This window comes from Eurosta solidaginis, chromosome 5, assembly GCF_040869045.1.
Source record: "Eurosta solidaginis isolate ZX-2024a chromosome 5, ASM4086904v1, whole genome shotgun sequence".
NCBI lineage: Eukaryota > Metazoa > Arthropoda > Insecta > Diptera > Tephritidae > Eurosta > Eurosta solidaginis.
Window position 1 is genome coordinate 1,231,308 of NC_090323.1, and position 22,550 is coordinate 1,253,857.

Consider the following 22,550-nt stretch of genomic DNA (forward strand, 5'->3'; position numbering starts at 1 on the left):
ACCACTTGCTTTCTCTGACGGACTTAGTTATGAGTGAAAAATTCACCTTCTCAACCTCTGCCAGACTGTCGGAAACCCGTACGCCGAGAAGTCCTGAAAATCGGCAAGAAAGTAATGAATACATTCCTCTTCCTCCTGATTCTGATAGATTCTGCAGAGGAAGCATGTTGGTATGCGCCACCGTCGGAGCATTGGTTCAATAGCGAAATGACCTGTGATAACACCTGTAAGTACTCTCACGGCAGATTTGGGAAGCTAGTTACTTTCCTATCCAAACATGGCCATAAGGACATTGAGGCCTCGAAATCATCACGGTTGATTCACAGCGAGTTCGTGCCCTATTCCCATATTCGTAAATTTTCTTCAGGATATAACCCAGCTATTTTCCGCCTTGCTTATGCCCATTTCAGAACCTTTCCTGGCCATCTCATATGCAAATTCTTTCCTTTCAATATCGTTGTGCACCGGCACCCAGTAAAGAAGGATATTTAGGTGCCTTATGAAGACCAGGCTGGATTCTAATGTCGTTAAAGCGGCCTGGCTGTAAACAAAGATCGTTATAGGAAAGTAGCAGTATTTTTAGTTACGAACTGAGTATGGCTTATATCAACTTGACCTAAAAAAAATTTCTTGACCAATTTTGAGCGTTTTTTATATGAGATTTTGTTTATCCTTGGGAGGTGAGTTTAGGACGCAGGCGTGAGATGTTTTGGGATTTTTTAAAAGTACAACTGAGTCCGAAACAGAAATCGAAATCAGCATTTTTTACATTCCTCAACTTTTATTTATAAGAAATAAAAATAAAAAGCACATTTACTTACCAGTAGCGCCATCTTCACCGTCCACCATTGACATCAGTTGAGCCTTATTTGGTGTACGTGACGGTGATGGCGATGGTGTTGGCGCAGTGGAATCACTTAGTATTCTACGACCATCTCTAACCAAAGCAGCAGTAGCGCCATTTTCCATTTTTAAAGTTTCTGCATTAAAATTGACCATCATTTACTCAGGGTTCTTTCAAGTCTTTGGTAGTTTTAACCATTCGGTAATAGAGAATACAATTTTATTAAACATTTTATCTGAAAACAAAAAAAGATATTATTGAATATAATGTACATAAACTTTGAGAACATATGTAAATAGTGTTGAAGGAAATTTACCAAATACTTAATGTTTCCATATAAATTAAACCCTAATACTTTCATAGTCCATATGTACTATGTTTTATTCTATGTGATCAGGGCGTCATTGGTAAACTCACAATAAGGATTGAGCCGGATATCCCGTAGATATCCGGAATCCGGTCGTTTTTGAACTATCGGATTGTTCCGGGACTTCAGACATTTAATAAAAAGTATGTCATTCAATATATTTCAGCTTATTTTTCGTATTTTTTTAAAATATTTTTTTATTATTTCATATTTTATAGGGATGTGCTATTAATCAAAATTTAATAATTTAATTAATCACAAATAAATCTTTTTTAATTAATCAGATTGAGCAGTTTCCGGACTGCTCTCAGTTAGTCAAAACATAATTAGTTTCATCAATTCCAAATGCATACAGATAAGCCGAATTAGTGGTGGTATTCCTACTTCCATCTGTTGATGAGTTATGGCGGACATTGACTGGTATTTCTAAAAGATTTTAATCTTTCGAGTCCATAAATGATTGCACCGAAGGTTAGGTTAGGTTAGGTTGAACTGGCCGGTCCATGAGGACCTCACATAGACTGAATAAATCCGTAGTGTTACCAGAAGTTTGTTTTAACGACCAAACTGAATAACCCTATCAAAAACCAGGACCTATGTTATAAAATAACTCCCTCCCCTTGGCAAATACTAGAAGCTTCCTAGGATTTAAGCGACTTGCTGCTTCTAGATCTGACAGCTGTATCATTCCTAATAGCTGAAGTCTTAGCCTGGCAAGCGCAGGGCAAGAGCACAGAACGTGCTCGATCGTCTCCTCCCCCAGCCCGCACTTCATACATCTGCTATCACTGACCAAGCCTAATTTAAAGGCATGTGCCGCTAGAAATCAGTGTCCATAATAGAAGCAACTTTGTTAGTCTAAGGTTGTAAGACCTGCACACAATCTTCAACACTTTACAGCCCCGCGCTTGAACCCACGCTTTCCCTGCTTGGTCAATCATGTGGACCTCTCGCCTTCGCTTAATTTCGCCCAGTTTAATTGGGACGTCTACGGAGCAAGCTTCAAGGGATGCGCCCTTTTTAGCTAGTTCATCCGCTTTTTCATTCCCATCTATTCCCATATGCCCTGGGACACAATATAGATGTATGCTTCTCCCTGTCCCGATTCTCTCCAGAGAATCTGTACTATGCGAGATTATTGCCTTAATTGCTGCTTGACTGTCAATATAAAAGTTAACACGATTGCAGCTCGGGCTATTTTCTTCCAGGGTTTCTACTGCTTTGGTAACGGCTACTATTTCCGCTTGGAAAACGCTACAGTAATCCGGCAGCCTGTAGGATCTGTTTATTTCCGGATCAGCACAGTATACCGCAGACCCTACTTCCACTACTTTGGAACCATCTGTGTACACATGTATAGCCTCGTCCGCCATTTGAGCACCCTTGCGCCAACCGTCCACCTCTATTGTGGAGCTGCATAGAAAAATTTTTTAGTACGTCGTGGGTTAAGTTTCTGGCTCAAGCACCAACGATCATGGGTTGGAAATAGTCTACAGATACTTAAGGTACAAAAGTTTATTAGGATTTTAATGGTTTTTTCATTTTTACTTGTTAGTAAATTTTAGTGAGTCTTAGATGTTTTGTAATAATTCTTAACTCTAGGACCACAAATTCTTAAAAACCGAAATGCAAAGATTTCTAATGAGTAGGTCTTGGCTAGGCCGAAACAGTTATAAAATAACTTAGTATGTGATAAGTTCCTGTCAGCCGTAGTGCTCGATTGAAGCCCACTGTGAATTGCTTCAGACCTGGCTAATCTACCATCGACTAGGTTTTTACTATACGCTAAATCTGCTATCACTGACTAAGCCTAATTTAAAGGCATGTGACGCCAGAAGGCAGTGTCCAGTCAGAATACCCGTCATGAGTCTACAGTCCTTTCTTTTTAATGATAGAAACAACTTTGTTAGTCTAAGGTTGTAAGACCTGCACATAATCTTCGACACTTTACAGCCCTGCGCTTGAACTCACACCTTTTCTGCTTGGTCGATCATGTGGACCTCTCGCCTTCGCTTAATTTCGCCCAGTCTAATTGGGACGTCTGCGGAGCAAGCTTCAAGGGATGCACCTTTTTAGCTAGTTCATACACTTTTTCATTCCCATCTGGAATAGATGCCCTGGGACCCAATATAGATGTATGTTTCTCCCTGTCCCGATTCTCTCCAAAAACTGCTCACATTCTAACATGCATTTAGATGCTGTGCTATGCGAGAGAATTAACATACATCACCTCTTCGTCGTTCGTTGAAGCCGCCTTCGACAGTACGAAGAGGAGCTGCCTATGTGCCGACATGTCTGACTTTGGCCTCCCCGCAAAACTATTACGGCTGTGCAAAATAATATTGAGCAACACCATCAACTCAACCAGTATTAAAAAGGACCTCTCCGAGCTGCTAACACAACAACAACCTCTCCCAGCCATTCGAAACTAGCACACCCTAAGACACGAGGGGCGCATCCGCAAAAGATCTCGTTTATTTGGCAACATGCATTAAAACAAACAACAACACCAGCTTTGAAATCTAGCAAAGAATAAATGCTACTTTGGACTAGGAAGGCAATTGAAAAGTAAAGTCCTCTCTTGGCAAACGAAAATTACGTTCTACAAGGCCTTTATCGTACCCGTCCTGCTATATGGTGCAGATGCATAATGCCATGACTACATCAGACGAGGCGGTTCTGTGATTATTCGAGAGAAAAGTTCTCGCTATAACAATTATATGTACAAAGAAGTTGATTTAAATTTATTAAAAAACCATTAATAATTGCTAATATATTGTAACGAACTTAGTGAAATTCCACTTATTCCAAACTTTCTGCTAACGTTCGAATCGCTAAACTGTTGAATAAATAACTCCAATATTCAATAATGCAAAATGGTCTTTATTAAATTACTTTGAGAGTACTTCACAATAACACTTAACTTCACAACCAATAGCGTGCTTAAATCAAAACTGATTACTGGCTACTCAGCTACGCTGCTTTTATACTCTCTGTTGCCTTGTCCGCATATTTCTCTAATGTCTAGACGTTTTTCTTTCTAGAATCTCATGCTTGGTTACCAGCTATATGCATGTGTATTTGTAGTTTATAGCCTCTCGCAATAGCCATATGCGTGTGTATATGTGAGTACTACTTCGACTGATGATTACATATGTTTATGAATATCTCTCCGTTGCCTTGTATGTATGTGTGTAGATGATGATTGATTTGTTTACGTACATACGAGTGGCTGCTTAGTATCGGCTTAGTGATGATAGTATCGCTTAGTGATACTAATATTCGTCACAATATAAAATATTTGCTCGCAATCGCTCATCCGTTACTAACGGCCAGCCTTTGGTATGAATTTTTACCTTGGACATAGTCAACACGGATATGCTAGGAAATTACAGGTCCGGAAATGTCAAAAAAACCGCAACTCTCACCAACAAATCGAAAAGGTATTCATTTTATTTTGTTGGTTGTTGGTGAGGGTATAATGCCACGATTTTTCGTCATCGCTTGCGCATTGGACAATCGCTCCAATATAACTACATAAGCAGGTATCTAACAAATGGGAGGACAGAATAAAATTCGGGTAATTATATATTTACTAATAAACTGTTATTTTCAATCGATCTGTACTATACGGAATTTTCGGCTCCAATAATTACGTATGCCACAATTTTATCAAACTTGTTTGCAAATATAAATATTTGAGTGAAATTTCGTTTAAGTTAATTAATATTGTGTGCTGACGTATGTATTTATGTGTATATATGTATGTATGTATGTAATTTATTCACGTAAACAGACCCAAAAGCTTTGCGCCTTTATTATACAGAAATGCGCATAGGCCAGGAAAATGCTATTAAATATCCCAACATGCTGAACAGGGCAGGGCAGGGCGTATGCGTGACCACACATACAATATTTTTCATTATTTTTCATATAGCCAACTGGTAAAACTTACAAATGTAAATTAAAAGTTGGTAATTTATTATTTACATTGCTAGAATAGTTTTGTCTAATAACGAATTTATATATCCAAATGCCATTGATTTTAATAATAATTAAAACTGATCTCTGCACAGAGATGCCGTACATCAATACTGTAAAAATAAGACAATTTATGAGTGAATAAATAATGTGCCAAAAAAATATACAATCAAAAGAATCTATTCATAAATGAAGCAATAATATATAAGCATTTATGAGTATATATACATATATGTGTGTACATTAGGGTAGCCCTTGGCGATTTCATTGTACACCAGCAACTGGCTGGGAAGGGATCCAAAATTAAATTTTGTCGAAAATTTAAATTTCGGAAAAATATTTTGCTAGATAAAAAAGCAGAAGAAATATAGAGAAAAGTCGAAAGTGCCAAAAAAAATGTTTTTCAATATTTTTATTTTTCGGTTTTCTACATTTTTTTAAACGGTTTTATTTAGGTTGACTTGACAGGCTGCACGGCCGTTGTGAACGAATCTTGTAATTAAAATTTTAGTAACTTCCCGATAATCTACAAGCTTGAAACTTGGAATACAGTTCAGAAACCATGACAGTGCAATAATGAGAAAAAAATCGTCGCTAGTGGCGCAAGGATCGAGATATTCACAAAAATCGTATTTGGGGTCCGATTTGGCTCATATTTGGAACACATAATACATTCAAGAATAGAAAGCGACCTATGAAAAAATCGCCGCTAGGTGGCGCAAGTATCGAGATATTCACAAAAATCGTATTTGTGGTCCGATTTGGCTCATATTTGGAACACATAATACGTACATGAATAGAAAGCGACCTATGATGCCCGATTTGGTTCATATTTGAAACAAATATTACATACAGTCCGGTAGAAGTGACATCAAAATATTTTGGAGTTGGAGGAGGGACAAGCATACATGGCGCAGAGTCGAGTAAAGTCTTTGGAAGGATTATGTATTGAGGACTTAGATTGTAACAAATTATCAGGAAAGAGTCCTAGTAATAATGAGTCACTAAATGAACTAAATATAATGAGAAATAATAGGCAATTAAATAAAGACTAAAACCTTGAAAATAAAATAATTAAAAAAAAATTTTTTTAGTTAAACGGTTTTTTGAAAACAATATTTACATGAAGTATTAATAATACTAAAAGCTAGAAAATAATTAGGTAGGCCTAGGTACTAGTCATCACACTCCACATCAATCTAGGGCGTTGATCAGACAATTAAATAAAAGCGTTGGACGCGTCATATTCCTATTGATAGTCATAAGTAAAACCAACTAAACCTTAATCAAGTTATGCTACGCCTCACATTTTTAGAAATTTTACGCGCCCAACGCTTTTATTTAATCGTCTGATTAACGCCCTAGATTGATGTGGAGTGTGATGACTAGTACCTAGGACCTACCTAATTATTTTCTAGCTTTTAGTATTATTAATACTTCATGTAAATATTGTTTTAAATAAAACCGTTTAACTTGAAATTTTTTTTAAATTATTTATTTCTACATTTACATTTCGAATAGTACTGGGTTTTTCCTTCCTTCTTTTAATCATGAACTAGTTTAAATAAGCAAGGAAATAAAATGCAAACTCGTCAAAATAAAATGTGCACTTTGTTATTGGTATTAGAGGAAATTTGCAAAGTTTACAAACGGTGATGGTTACTAAGGCATGTTTATGAATTTGACTTCTCCATCAGCCAGCTAATTATATATGTGACCCGGTCTATGAAAAGGTGGCTTATGACTTTTTTGCGAGAAACAGCTGTTAATAGCTGTTTTTTTTAGTCATAAGCCACCTTTTCATAGACCGGGTCACATATATTATTTCTAATTGCTGTTCTTATGTACGGGTCCCTTTTTCGCTATTATTTGGAATCCAAATCTATAAATAAAGTTTTGGTTGTTTGGTTTGGTGCTTTTGTTTAGCTATATTTTATTAAACTAATTTGTTAAAAATAAACGATTGTGAGCACACAAAGAAATCTATTTGTACTATGTCACTATTGTAAATATTTGCACTGCATTACCGGCAGTTGCTATTGTACGCTAGATGGTAGCACTGATTTCTCTTGATATTTGATAAGAGACTTTTATATTGGTTGCGCAAGATGCGCACGGATTAGGCGCGTATTGATATAATAGTGAACAGCGGAAGTACTGCTAATAAAAGCAATACAATAAAAATACAATATTACTAAGCTCTTAAGCTCACCTATAAATATTCCACACAATTAGGATTAAAAAACCTAAATGGTTAATAAAGGAATAGCAACAAAAAGGCAATACTTAGAGACCATTTGCAAAGCGAGCAGCTGGGCATTCATATGGCTGAGTAGTTAAAGGCATCTGCCTTTACACTAGTATAAAGTATGAATGCTGGAAATTTCGAGTTCAATACTCAGCTCCCGAAAAGCTAGCTGATGAAGAAGTGTAATTCAGAAAAATGCCCTAATAACCAACGCCGTTTGTAAACTTTGCAACTTTTTTCTAATATCAATAACAAAAACAATTGTATAAAGCAATATGAACATGTCTCGCTAATTAAAAACAGATTTGCACTTTCTTTTCGGAACATTTCTTATTATAATAAGATAACCGCAAAATATATCAGCTTATCCTAATGTACATATTTAAACGCATTCATATTTATGCTCACATCTACAATATGAACCCAACTGGTTATTAACTACTTAATGAAATTGTTTTTTTTTTTTTGTTTTTTCTAGTTGAAATAATTAAGTTTGAGCTCTAATTAAGTAACGCCATTTATTCTAACAGTAAGTAATTTTTTAATTAGTTTTTCTGAAATTGAATTGTTTATTAAACCGTACACACGTGTCGTAAAGTAAATTAGCTAAACCACATTTTGTATAGGTCTGATTATGTATGTATGTATGTATGTTGTTGTATATTCGTCTAATTCTAGTACAGGTTCACCGGGTTGCTGACAAAACTTGCTACTTATCGGGGTTTTAACGCCAAATGCAGAACGTAAACATATATGCATACATACATACATTTACAAACACAATCACATAAATATAGGCAATTAATGCATAAATACTCGATATAATTTTGTGATTGTGAAAACTGCAGCCACATTGCATTTTATCTAAAATAATTCAGTTTATATTCCGCAGATTCTCATCATTTTGAACTCATTTTCAATGACTTTTATAATTTTTTTTTTTAACAATACAAAATTGGTAAATTTCTGCCCGAAGCCAAAACCGCTGGTAATGCAAATTCTCATGCGACGATTCATCCGTGTAGGCCAAAGAGTACGACAAATTAATCGTAATTTATGTAGCAAATGAAGTTCAATTAACATTGCGACGGCCTGGGCATAAATTTTAACTCTACGTGTGGATGAGATTAATGTCCCATTTTAAAAACTCATTTCGAATCAAAAAGAAATTTGGTTCTAACCCCAAAAGGAAGCAAATATGGAGAAGCAGTCTATAAGTGCCCCGATATCACAAATTCACATACGCATGGTCCGTAAGTTTTTGCGTATGTGCATATATATTTATAGTGTATATGTTGTTGTTGTAGCAGTGGTTTATAGTGTGAATGTAGTATATCTATAGATTGTAAGCGATCGCATGAAGTGGCAGTCTAAAGTTTACAAATTCTAAAAGCCAAAAAAAAATTTATAAAAATTAGAAAAAAAAATTTTTAAAAGCAGAAAATGCCAATGCAATAAAATCAACAGAAGAAAGAAGATAGTAAATAAGCAAGTACATACACAAATATAGTCTAAATACAGAATAACGCAAAGCAACCAATAAATTTTCACTAAAATGACTAGAGCGAACTTGTATATATACAAAGCCGAAAATACAAAAACAGCAACAACAACTGCTGCTCGTTTTAGTTAATTCTCACAGAATTATGGAAGTCATATGCATATCTCATGCCCCTTCGCTTTTACAGCATCCTTGGTGACGCTTTCAAACATTGGGGGTTGATCATTCGCAATGATAGATCATTGTTATTTAGATGATTTTTTTTTTATTTTTGTCACAACAAGTCGTTACTCAATAGATAGAATGGAAGGTCTACAACGTTTATTAGAATAAAAGATTTTGATAAAGCCATGCGAGAGATTACAGAAGGCATTGTTTGTCATGGAGGAAAACACGGAGTGGATAAATTTCTAGGCGTTCTACGAAGGGACTATATTCACTTCTAAGGAAACCCCCGGAACATCTCGTTCATCTATTTGAGTGTTGGAGATGGAAAATTAATATTGATAAAAAAATAAACTTTAATTTTTATCAACTACAATATTTTTGACATAATTTGGATCTTTATGGTATTTTTCTCCGGAAATTTGAACTCAAGAATTAAAAACTTTACGAACAGACAAGGCAATGACTCAAAATACAACAAAGTAAGTGTTAATTTGAATTAATTATTAATTTAATTTTAATTAAATTTTTCCTTATATAGGCATAATGACTTTCTCCCAGTGTCACTTCCGCTCTTCCACGTTGCTATGCGAAGTGATTGATTACGAAAAAGGCGTGGTGTACATCGTCTATGAGCCCATAATATAGGCAGTTAGAATTTTCAACTTTGCCCATTTTGTTAACATATTCGCAGAAGTAGCCGTGGCCTGTTATAAACTGTCAGGTAGAAGTGGAATTATCCATGTGTATGTTCCAACTCGTTTTTTGCAAGCGCTTCAGCTCCACTGCTCGCAGCAACATCTAGTATAATTCTGCGTGGAGGTGGTAAACAGATTTGCTTTTCTCTATATCGTTCCTGCAAAGACAAGGACGGTATCTGTGGAAACCGTACAGTAAGCTGAGGCGATTGCTTTTGCCGCTCTGCATTGGTAGTAGCTGCTCGATACTTCATTGCATACGTCCAGATTTCTGCACCGTACAAAAGTATAGAATATGAAGCTTTCTTTTACATGGCTTTGCCCTGCATACATTGCAAATTGCAATCACTGACTTCTACCTGCCAACGAATCACACACGGCCATAAATCAAATTACATGAACTGACTGCCAGCCATACACACAAGACGTACCTAAACGAACAGTTCAACACAATAAAAGATTACAAAAGCTTTCACCTAAACACGATCGCGCAAGAATGAAATTAAACACTGAGGATGTCACAATGCCGACACCGGTTTGCTTCCAAAAGAAAACTGACAAGATTTGCCGGAACATAGTTCCAAAATAATTCTACCACTTTTTCTGTCGGAAACCAACAAGAAAGGATACCCCTTAGGCTTCTATCTAGCCTCACCCCAAGGCGTTTCGTGGAGCTGCGGGTTTCTACTTGTTGTTGCACGGCCATAATATTGATGATGGTGGTAAGGAACACGATTTCCGTCTTCGCGTGTATGGATGTACTTATAAAAATTTAATTTACCATCAAATTAATTAAAATAATGTATTATATCACTTAAGCAATGTTGCTTCGCTTTGCACTAGAATTGCCGGTGTGCTTTCTATTTTGTATGCTTTATTAGGTGCGTCATTGTGACTTTCTTGTCTTGATTAAAATTAAAAATAACTGAAACTTCCGCAGGCACGCACATGACTAGCCAACACCCACCACCAGAACCAAAAAACATGGCGCTGAATTCTGCTATATTAATAAAAAATTAAAAAAGGTTTAAATTAATATAACAATTTATATAAGATGACAATCTAAAAATACAAACTTTCATTGAGAGTGTTCGCCCATTAGCATCAGAGCATACAAACTACAGCACACACACACAAATACGAAAACACAAAATAGCCAGAATAAACGCTTTATCATCAAATATTAGCTTAGAATCTTTATTTGTTTTAAAAAAATCAACACACAAATACAAACGCATACATATGTATATACATACATATGTATATACATATATGGAGCATTCCACGATTGATACGGGATAAATCGTACGCATTTTTACATCTTTCATCCTTAAGAGCAGCACGTGCTTTTATCTACATCTTTACTGTTTGATGGATCATATGCAACTCCTGTTTCCTCTTCATTTCTCCTAAACGAATTGAGACGTCTACCGTCAATTCATCGAGTGCTGCGCCCCCCACCCCCCTTTGTCAACACATCCGCATTTTTGCAACTTTTTATGCCTATGTGACCGGGAATACGGTATATATATGTATGTTCCAGCCTGAGCGAAGTCTCTACAATGTCTTTTTGCATTCCAGTAACTTCTTGATAAAGTACTTGTAAGATTCCGAACTATTGTGACTGCAAGATCTCTTTCGAGGCTCAAGCCAAGGTATAGTTTTTGTACTATACTTTTCTTGTGGGGTTACCCCTCCAAAGCTTGGACCTAATCCAATTAGGGGCCTCATATTTCCTATTAAATTTTTGACGCGTCAGTGTTTGACCCGATTGCAGATGCCTAGGCATTTACATGCCGAAGCACCTGATCCATCAGAGAGCTGATTGCCACATAAGATGACTGAAACGTCATCTTCATACGCAGCGAGTTTGACTTGGTTAACGAGCAGCATCCACAGTATTGGTGATAATTCAACACACCCTGCGGCGTTCCTCTGTTATTTTTGGCCTCGCATAGACCCCATTGCGACGGGATCATTCTGGAGCTTAACTTGAAGCTCATCCAATTTGTTAAGGTCGGATGTACTTCAATCGAGTTGAGACTGTCGATGATTCGTCGTCTCGGGACCTAGGACAGATTGCTGGTGTTCCAGGGCTGTCTTTATATTCATGACTGCCGCAATGCAGTATCAACTGACTTGCCATTGTCAAAGTAACAAATGACAATCAAAAATTAATTATTTTCAAAAGGAAAAACACCAAAGAAATGCAAATGCATTTTTATTTTGATGCAACATCTAAGAATTTTATTTTGCCTGTCTTTAAAGCTAAGGTGGAAACGGCTGCTATATATTTTAAGCATTTCAAATTTAGTGAATTCCACTGCAGCGGAGTAACTGGAAAATCGACCGAAAATAACAATTTTCCGTGGAATGCTCAAAAATGTACATATGTACATATGTATGTACATCCATTTTGCTTTTAGTCGCCGAATAAATGGTTTCAATTTTTTTTAGCGTAAATATGTTAATATTTCTGTACTATGTACATACATATGTAAAACTACATTAAATAATAAATAATTCTCATGTGTTCTGTATTGTGTGAGCTCGTCACTATTTTTCTAATCGTACTTAGGCTCTACTTTAAAAACATTCATTCACATATTAAGTAAATTAAATCTGCCGTTTTTTAGCTACTGTTACTATATAATTTTTTTTTTTTTTGATGATTCAAACGTATCCATTAGCGGAGCGCGTTCCAATGCTATTAGTAGAATTGTAATTTTGCTTTCATTGTTGTTGTTGCCAGAGGCATCGTTCACGTCAAAGCCAACGGCAGTTTGAGATCCCTCGCTAGTGTCGTCGGACCTTTACGTTTACTGCCCAAGTATCTTTAGATACAATTAACACGCAACACAAAGTGAAACTCTAATTGGTTTGTCACACTTCCGAACTCATATACACACACACAAACATGCATTCATGCTTGCATATGGAAATATTGTATACGGGTTGATAAGCGCGAAATTATTTATTTAATTTTTTTTAACTAAATATATTTTTATATAATGTATGTAGATATGTAAATAGCCAAGTAGAGACGTACATAATTCACATGAAAACTCGTGCACCTCTTGAGTTTAGGAAACCCATCAATTTTTTCATTGCCATTTGCATTTGCGCGTGTGACAGCTGCAAGACAATTGAATTCATTCAAAATATTTAGAAATTTAATCACAATTCATATAAATCACTAAAGCTTCAGCGATGCTGTGTTCATTTAAATTCAGTGTAGCGTTGATGCGTGAAAATGCAATGAATTGACTCTACCCGCCAAATCGTTTTCTCTTAGTTGTCACTTCAATTAAGCGCCCGCATATACAGACGCTCGATAATCCGAACTACCGAAATATTTGCCGACTGTTTTTTTCACGACATCCAATTACGGCAAACAATTCACAGAGCAACACCGATCTGTACCGGAGGACGTCGCCGGCCAAACTGTTTTCAACTTTGTGCGCGCCGGTTTTGTTTTTCCCACCCAACACAGCAAACTAATATACATAAATATAAAGAACGTATGTATGTGTGTATGTAAGTACAAACATAGAACGAATCACTTAGAAAAAAAATAGACAACGTGCTCGCGGCCCACAGGCGTCACCCCGAAATACCGTTGGTTTTTGTTGCATTCATAGACATGTATATATACATTCATATGTACATATGTTTTATGATGCACTGTTTCATTGTTGTTAAGAAACTCGCATCATACTTATATACATATTTGTAGCCTGTTGCTCGGTTTCAAGAATTAGAGTTCGTGTAAGCTACGCAATAGACTTGTAGACACTCAGCAACATGTTGCTAAATCTCATATGTATGTATGTGTTGTAGTTTTGCAACAAAACCAAATAAAATTGCATAGGTCATGTGTAGTGTGTAGTTTTAGAAAACATTCATTTTACGGAATGGAGGGGCGTATGAGTAATAATAATTTGTTGACAGTCTTGCGTGCTTCTTCTTACGTGTGCGCTAGGCATGTTACGAATGTTTTATGTTTTTAAGTAGAGAATTTTAAATTCGATTGAAACCAAACATTATGTTACATATGTACCTGGCTGGGATATACTAAATAACATTTTATTTATTTATATTTATAAGAAAAATCTTAGCATAACAGAGCAAATGTTAATGAAACGAATATTGATTGAACGATTAATGAAATTGAAAATTAATAAATGAAAGTTAAAAAAATTCAAAAATTAAAACAAAAAATTTATGAGAATTTATGAAAAAAATGAATTAATGAAAATTTATGAATAAACCATTAACAAAATGAAGAGTTTGTAATAGGCAATTCTAATAGAAGGTTTTGAGTCAAGGACGTACTGTCTAGCAGGCGCGAAAGTGTTGAGAAAGTACCTACTAAATACTGACAATGAATATATTCGAGAAATTTTATTTTTAGCTGTTTATATTTGAGCTAGGTTGTCAACCCATTTTGCACAAATGTACGCTAAAGTAAAATTACTCAGTGCGTTTACCAGTTTGTATCTAACAAAAAGTGGGCGGTGGGATCTAAATTTCACACGCAATACACTACGCATTCAAGGTGCGCTTCAAGTATAATTTGGCCTTGACACTTCCCGGCTAGAAAATGTTGCTCGATTTTGCCAAAGACGTGGATGGTTTCCTTTTTAATATTATGGGCCTTCCAGGGAAGGCTAGAGCATTGACCGTTTGCTACTGCTTTTTACATATGGCCCCAACTAGTTTCGTCTATCTTGGCACTGTCTAGTTTTTTGTAGGTTGGCGTCAATCAGGACAGTGTACCGTGTATTATATGGATGTAACAAACACGATAGTTGTATGTTTTTCTCAACAATTTTATGCGAGGAAATTGTTGCCGACAATTTTTCTATTCCATGCATTGCGGAACGATACAAGGTGGCAGCACGGGACAGCTGATTATAAACTTTTTTTATTTCATTTGATACATCAACTTCCTGCGCAGTACGATTTTGACATTTGTCCATCGAATTTACAAAAACAAAGTACAGGGAACTTTTGTCTATGTTTGTAGGTATGTCACCATGATGCCACCTTGTATCGTTCCGGCATGATTCCATGGATACCCAGAGAAAACTATAATACTTCAACATTTATTGTGGCAAAATTTGAAAGGAATGATATTCAGCTGTCCACAATTTTGAAAACCAACAGGTAAAATTTTGTCACTTTTTCGATAAAATTTTACGAGATATGACAATTTTTTTTTATAAAACAAAGCTTTTGAATTGTGTGCGACAAAGCGGCAAAGTTTTATTGTGACAAAATTGTTTCTATCAGTACTATGGATTAGGACCTATGTGTTCATTCATTATATCATCGCAACCTTGAAGGGCCCAGGTTATTCATGGATTTTCATTATTATTTTCTCTCCGGGTTTTATCGTAGTTCAGACATGAAAGAGTGAATTTGTCGCGAATTATGGTTTCGCTAATATTTACCAAAGGTATTAACATTGGAAACCTCGCAAATCCTCTTAAAAAATGCAGCGGGATGGCGTAGATTTAAGCATGGAGTTTTACGAATGTAAATACGTTTGCGAAAGTTAAAATTTATGCGAGTTCATATACGAATGCGAACATTCGCAACATGCCTATTGCGACATACGTATGTGTGTGCATGTACATATATATGCCTTTTGCAAATACATATATGTAGGTAAGGGCTTCAAAGAAATTTACCGAAATTTGAACATTTAATAATTAATATATCTACATATGCACATATGCACATACATATGTATGTATGTATATACGTTAGAAATTTGTCCACAATAATTTTCAATTCATTTTTCCTATCTGTTATATATTTTATCAAATTTTAGGTAGTAACCGCTACCCATTATTACCATAACCGAAAAGACAAAAATAAGTAGGATATATTCACATATCACCATTAATTGGCGCTTAACCGCCTAGGCGAATTCGATAAGTCTCGCCCGCCACCTCTGGTTGGTTTCAGCTGACACCAATTGGGAGCAGCCACAGAGGGCAAGTCGTCCTCCGTCTGCTCTTCCAACTCAGAGTAAGTCTGGCCTACAACTAATATTTGAAAGAAATCAGGGGCAGCCAATTTTTTTTTATTTAAAACCATATAATTTTGAGATAACTTCAGGAAGTATTTGTTTGGCGATTTCCGAAAAATTTCGGCGCTATTTGATTATGATTTCAATTCTTTTTTCATAAACTTTTGTAGATTAGTTGCAGATAGTTTCGAGACTTTTCCAGTATCAGATATTTTCAGAATGGTGACGTTCGGCACTATTACTGGATAATTTTAAGATAGCTTTGGAACCATTAGGTTAAGTCGATTAGGATTATTACTGGACTGTTTCAGCTGCATTCTGAGAGTGTCTAGAAATAGTCTAAGGAAATGCGGTTAAGTTTGTTTACTATCTTAATAAACAACTGAAATTTGGAGAATTGGATGATTAATAAAAAAACTCAGAAAAATCATTCGTTACGTAGTTACATATATTTCCAAAATGGCTTAGTCACGTTACAGTTTATATATTTTTACAAATATATAGTACAATCGTATTTCAAAGACAGTATATATTTATATCAATATAATATCGTCCATTGTTATCCATATTTTAATATTATTTAACCGTTTACCATTAACATTGCTTTTAAGTTGGAAATTATGTACTTTGCTATGCTAAATTTTTTTCTTTGAGTTTTTGATTACATTTATTGTTCTTTTTGGAAACCCTGTGTGATATTTGCTGTACCTAGCCATGTAGTATGTATGTATGTATGAAACGGAACTCTGGTATTTTATCTACCATAACCACATCCATGCATGCGTATTCATAATAAAATTTACTTGGGAATTATTACTTTTAATTAGTTTGGTTATAATGACGCATTTGGATATGAATAATAATTTAAAGAATTCTTTACAAATTAGGGATTAAGTCATTTGAAATATGAACTTTTAATGTTGGTTTTTAGAAATCAGAAAAACTGCGCATAATACATTTTCGTAAACGCCCAGATAAAAAAAGTTTACTTGAGAAATTAAGTGCATAAAACGGTACTGAATGGAATGTCATCTGTCTGACTTACTTTTTTATCAGAAATCTTGTGTGTTTAATTTCATATGAATTTAGAGTTTTTTTTAGATGATTCGTGAGTAAAATATTGAAACTATTCCACAAATAAAAATATTGATTTTTCAATAAGGCTTTTCTTTTCCCTATATGCCAAGCTATACCTCATAATTCAATACTCTTTTAAATACAAACGTAAAACTCGATTAAATTGTTTTCCATGAATGTGTGTTTTATCATACAAATATATTTATCGGTGAAAATGTGTCGGTTCTCAATGAAATGCATTATGGAAAATGCAATAATTTGATGATGGAAACATGCTTTTCTTTTGACTTTTTATTTTCATATTTTATTATTAAAGCATAATTTTAGACGTTAAACAAAACGGTATACATTAACATTTATTAAAATTTTGCAAAATATTTGCTTAAATACAGAATCTAGAATACTTTTCGTACTTTTTCTTTTTACTGTTTACTTACTATATTACAGAAAAATAGATAAATGTGTTGTAAACATACATAAGTAAATATGGTAATAGCTTTGAATTTAAGTTATTCCTTTAGAATATATGTAAAGGATACACTCTGAATTATTAAGGTCTTACACTTTTCAAACTATAAATATGACTTAACCTTAACCTTCAGGTCAGGGCCGCTCATTTAAAATCGTAAATGCACGTAAGCTTTACAATACCAGTAAATTTTAAAGGCATATGCTAGGTTTACGATGCTTTTACGACTTTTAATGGTATGCTCTATATTCTACGCCTGGAATTTACATTTATTCCCAATCTTTTTTGATTTCAAAGGTCCAATCCCATTTAAGGTGTATATGTTTGTCATCGTCCGTAAAGAGAGATGCAACTGAATAAGTACCCCGCGCCATTAACCCTGAAGGGGCTTCTTCTGCTGGTGTTAAATAGAATTGAATATCCTTTTTCGGTGGATATGAGCCAACCATATGCGTCATTTTGTCAACTAAAAAATAAAACCATATATATCGGTTTTTATTTACATGTTATGTATTGAAAAATAAAATCAAGTAATCGTACAAAACAGGTTGTCTTACCAACAACTATTTGGGAGGCATTTTGTAGTTACAGAAATATTTACAAACACAATCACAAATGGAGTTTTAGTAATACATTAATTACAACATTAAGCAATCCATTGGGAGCAGCGGGAATATTAATTTAAGGTTGGATTAGTTGTTGAAAGATAACTTAATAAATGCACAAAAATGATGAAATAGTTAAAAATTTATATGTCAGCGAATAGTGCGTGGGAAAAATATACAAATGAATGTTATAATGTAAAAGCAAAAACATAACATAACTGATAATCATCACAACATGAACGATAACAAGTTGTTACTATTTACCTGGGACACCCATTCGATAAGTCTTTTGTACGTATTTAAGGCCATGAACAATTTCTCTTTGAACAATAAAATCTATGCGAACTTTGTAGTGAACTCCCTCTTTAATGACGAATACCTGGACAATAAAATATATTTATTAGTTTGGAAAGTACATCGATAATTGAGTTTAAGATCGAGCTATAATTGCACGTCTTAATATAAACAAATACAAATGTTATCGAGAATTCAACTTTATTCGGAAAATACAATTTTATTTTTATATGCAGCTCCATTGTAAAAATGAGATATAAAGGCAGCTGTACCGGTTGTTCGTTTCGTTGTTGTTGTTATTGTTGTAGCGATAAGGTTGCTCCCCGAACGCTTTGGGGAGTGTTATCGATGTGATGGTCCTTTACCGGATACAAATCCGGTACGCTCCGGTACCATAGCACCATTAAGGTGCTAGCCCGACCATCTCGGGAACGATTTATGTGGCTACATAAAACCTCAGGCCATACCTCCCTCCTCACCCCCAAGTTCCATGAGGAGCTTGGGGTCGCCAGAGCCTCGTCTGTTAGTGAAACAGGATTCGCCGCGCATAGGTGAGGTTGACAATTGGGTTTGGTGAAGCAACCTGAAGGGTTGCGCTACATAGCCCCTTGAATATGGTATTTTAGTCGCCTCTTACGACAGGCATACTTACCGCGGGTATATTCTGATCCCCTAACCCTCTGGGGTGTCGAAGTACTCTGTATATATTAGAATAATATCACACGCCGGCTATTTTAAGGGTATCATAAAAAGATGAAAGCTTTTATTTCCAATTGTTTACATTAAAACGTACGATATAGTGAATGGCGGACTTGTCTCAATATGTTTCGTTTTCGAAACACATTCTGAGATATGTCGTTATTCATCTCAATTCATACCTGCTTTTTAAGTTGACTTAAATCGCCAGTTAAATCCAACTCCATATCATCGCGTCCTTCCACAACTAAAGCCAGTTTTTTGACGATTACTTTTCGCGGATCATTTGCGTCTGCAATTTGAAAATCAATAAAATAGCTAAAACATTCATATTCTATGTTTATTTCCATAACTCCATACCGACAATAATTTTCTCTGCCTGTGCAGGTCCTAACAAGGCTTCTTTATATCTTCGCAAACTTTCGTCTTCTTGATCTACAGCCATTAGTTCTTCAATCGTTTTTTCAGGTGGTGGCTGATAAGTACTATCATGAATATCCTCATCATGAATACCAACTTCAACATGGGACTCAGTCGACATTTTGTTTGAAGAGTTAATTAAAAAATCAGGAATGAGTGGTGACGTGTACCTGAAAACATGAACTCAAATTTAATTCTTTTTAAAGTTAAAGTAGAATATATGTACATCAAGATCTACACCCTTGGATAAGCCTAGTCTATAAAATTAGTACGTGTATGCCCAGTATTCGGATGGCTGGCGTACAGTTGCTTTGCTTTTTAGAAAGGTCTAATTCAAAGTTGTAGCTAGTCGGGAGCATTTTTCGGGTTTTCGTTAATATATTTTGAACGACTAAAAATTGTTTTTTAATATTATTTGAATTCGTGATCCTAGGATCAAAACGCGTCTTTTGACAACCCTCCCCCGATATTTTTGGTCGCGCATTAGCAGTCGATCGAATTTTTCCAAAGTTTTTTCCTATTATTCGCTTATTTTCTTGCAATAGAGAAATCAACGTTTCAAAACCTGTTTCAAAAGCGGAGTCTGATGTTCGCAACATACCTATCTACTTTTTTACCGGCGCACAATTTGAACGAATGGAACCCATTAAAAAAATCATAATCGTTAAAAAAATGGTAATAAGCATGAATCACACGTAAAACAAAAATTGCCGGCGGTATTTTCAATGAGGAATCTTTAGTACTTATATTATTATTGATGACAACTTGTGATCGGTCACACCTATTGGATGGAGCGAAGCACTGCTACAACAACAACAACAGTACTTATATTAATAGCACCTTAGCAACAACAAAACTATATAAATTATTGGCATTATTGGAGGACAAAAAATAGTCTCAATGGCAACAATTGGTAAGTCTAGTTGAGGGGTCGACTGCTAATACGCTACCAAAAATATCGAACACTGCTACAACAACAACAACAACAACAACAACGCGTATTGACCTCGACAACAATAATCCGAAGGCGGAAAAGGAAACCACCCTTTTTTCTGTATTTCAACATTGGATCAGCACACCCAAACAGCATCTACAATACAAAACGAAGTTCATTTTATTTCTCCAACGCATACCAACAACGTGCTTCTTAATTTAAATTAATATTATCAGCATTCACATCACTAATTAAAATAGCACACTAATCCTTAAAATTTGACCCCACCGCAGTCTACCTGTTTCCTGAAGTCGAGTGAATTGCTCTTAATTTTGTATTCTTGGAAATTGAAATAACTACAGAAATAATTTTAACTGAAAATGTAAATCGCAGAAAAAAAATTCAAAAAAGTTTAATAAATTTAGCAAGCGCTGATGAATATTTTAACAGACGTAAGGAAATAAATTTACTTTTTATCGACTCGTTATAAAAGCAAACTAGAAACGAGTAATAGTCACGTTTGCCAACCTTAAATTTTGAATACAAAAGCAATATCTGCAAAAGGTACCAATTTCGTTCAAAACTACTAATTTTTAAAATTACTCATCTTATTAAAAAATTCATAGTTTTTCAATACTCAACCTGAAATCCCAAGCCCAATACATATATTCTGGCCAATAATGTGTAGTTAAGCTAGTAGTTTCTAGCATTCAAATATCAAAACTCACACGTTTATTGTTTTTGTATGTCATTTTTGAATTTACTGACAGTAGTTTTGAAAAAGCAATCGAGATCAAGTTGATCACAAAATAGGTGAGATTGACACTTTATTGTTGATTTAAAAAAAAAAAAAATATTTGTCAGCGAACTTTTTCCAATATATATATAATCCAAAACTACAAAGAAGAACCGTTTTTTCATGTCCGATGATGCAAGTCGAATTGTTGGAAAATTTCACCACTTTCCGTAATATTGTACGCTTCTTGTTAACCATGGTCTCAAACGAGTATCAAAATTTCGCTGTAATGCGTTGGAGTAGCAGGGCTGCATGCGGTGCTACCCAACAAGAATTTTTAAAAGCCGGAACACATAAAAGCTCCATCCCATATGCAGTTTTTCATTTAAGCTGGAGACATTGGTGCTTTATCGGTAACCGTATTGGTATAGATTATTATATAGTTGAAGTCAAAGAAATTCAATGAATTGAAACAAATATGTAAACATTAAAAATACTTTGTACCTTATTAAATTATATATGTAGATCTTCAAGATCGTAAATAAATAAATAAATTAAATTAAATTAAAATTATAACATCGGATTCGACCAACCCTGTGCGAATCAATGCAATCGTTTATTGGTGCCGCTAAGGTCGTAACCGTATCGTAGCCATCCAATTGGGTTTTGGTTTACCGTCGTAACGATAAACAGCTGATTACGTTGGGGATACGGATACAGCGATACGACATACGGCACCAATGACTCCGGCTTAAGAAACGTTTAACGCTATCTGATAAGTAGATTGCACGTATTTTTATGGAGATTGTTGCAAGCAAAATACAAGAAGAAGAATTCGACATTTGCTTAGGCTAAGGGTGCTCTCACATTTTACAAGTGAAATTATTTTTTGGTTTTTCGCACTATAAATAATTGAGTTGCTTAATTTATTAACTTTTTGCATATATTATTTATTATTTTGGATACGTTTTGACTAAGAGATTTATAATATGCGGAACCTGTTTGTAATTTTTTGCGCTTTCTTCTTTTGCCAGGCCCTTTAATGTCATGCATAAAGGGCCAATTAATGGTGACTTATAACACAAATCACACACAAAAGATTGCGCATTCACGAGTTCTAAATTGCTTCGTTCCGCGCATCTACGTCACACTTGACTGCTTGAGCGAATGAAAGAAAGAGAAAAAACAAGAGCTAAAGGAAAATGACGTAAAAATTGCCCATAAAAACAGCTGATGTTTTGTTTACATGCGCAATGCGCAATCTTGTGTGTCTGTTTTGTGCCATATAACCATAACGAGATAAAACAGCTGATCGAACTTACCTTATGGAAATCAATGTAATCGATTAATGGTGCCATGCCATAACACTAACGCCATAACCATAACACAGGGAACCAATTGGTTTTTGGTTTCTCTCCATATCCATAACCTAAAAATAATTGAGTTGGTGAATTTAATAACTTTTTTTAGACTTT

General features: G+C 35.1%; 2 protein-coding genes across 8 annotated transcripts in view; both read right to left on the reverse strand.

Moving 5' to 3' along the window:
* Positions 1-13,258, reverse strand: part of Ac76E (adenylate cyclase type 2 Ac76E) — a 79,097-nt gene extending 65,839 nt beyond the window's left edge. For 2 of the 5 annotated variants that reach the window (XM_067788231.1, XM_067788227.1), the window contains exons 1-2: positions 12,854-13,258; positions 822-1,079 (exon numbers count right to left, since the gene is read on the reverse strand). In XM_067788231.1, the coding sequence (XP_067644332.1) occupies positions 822-1,002 (181 nt within the window). In that variant the 5' untranslated portion in view covers positions 1,003-1,079; positions 12,854-13,258. Of the gene's footprint in view, positions 1-821; positions 1,080-10,459; positions 10,478-10,585; positions 10,747-12,853 lie in introns of those variants that run through there. The other 3 variants (XM_067788228.1, XM_067788229.1, XM_067788230.1) reach the window with 3 other exon arrangements.
* A 3,226-nt stretch (positions 13,259-16,484) lies between these two features.
* Positions 16,485-20,825, reverse strand: RhoGDI (rho GDP-dissociation inhibitor). Of its 3 annotated transcripts, none has more exons than XM_067757070.1 (5): positions 20,628-20,825; positions 19,346-19,575; positions 19,168-19,277; positions 18,260-18,374; positions 16,485-17,856 (listed from the first exon to the last, which is right to left on the reverse strand). In XM_067757070.1, the coding sequence occupies exons 2-5, from the start codon at positions 19,524-19,526 to the stop codon at positions 17,660-17,662; spliced, it is 603 nt and encodes a 200-aa protein (XP_067613171.1). In that variant the 5' UTR covers positions 19,527-19,575; positions 20,628-20,825; the 3' UTR covers positions 16,485-17,659. The 3 variants fall into 3 exon arrangements, with proteins under 3 accessions (XP_067613171.1, XP_067613170.1, XP_067613173.1); XM_067757069.1 differs by having other exon boundaries at positions 20,638-20,824; XM_067757072.1 differs by lacking the exon at positions 20,628-20,825 and having other exon boundaries at positions 19,346-19,588.
* Positions 20,826-22,550: the final 1,725 nt, after the last annotated feature.

Bases quoted from the DNA above. Each gene is read 5' to 3' on its own strand.
- RhoGDI (XM_067757070.1), bottom strand. From the start codon at position 19,526: ATGTCGACTGAGTCCCATGTTGAAGTTGGTATTCATGATGAGGATATT. The intron at 19,278-19,345 runs GTATGGAGTTAT...TTCAAATTGCAG, and splicing joins GGCAGAGAAAATTATTGTCG to ACGCAAATGATCCGCGAAAA. The intron at 18,375-19,167 runs GTATGAATTGAG...TTTATTGTCCAG, and splicing joins TAAGTCAACTTAAAAAGCAG to GTATTCGTCATTAAAGAGGG.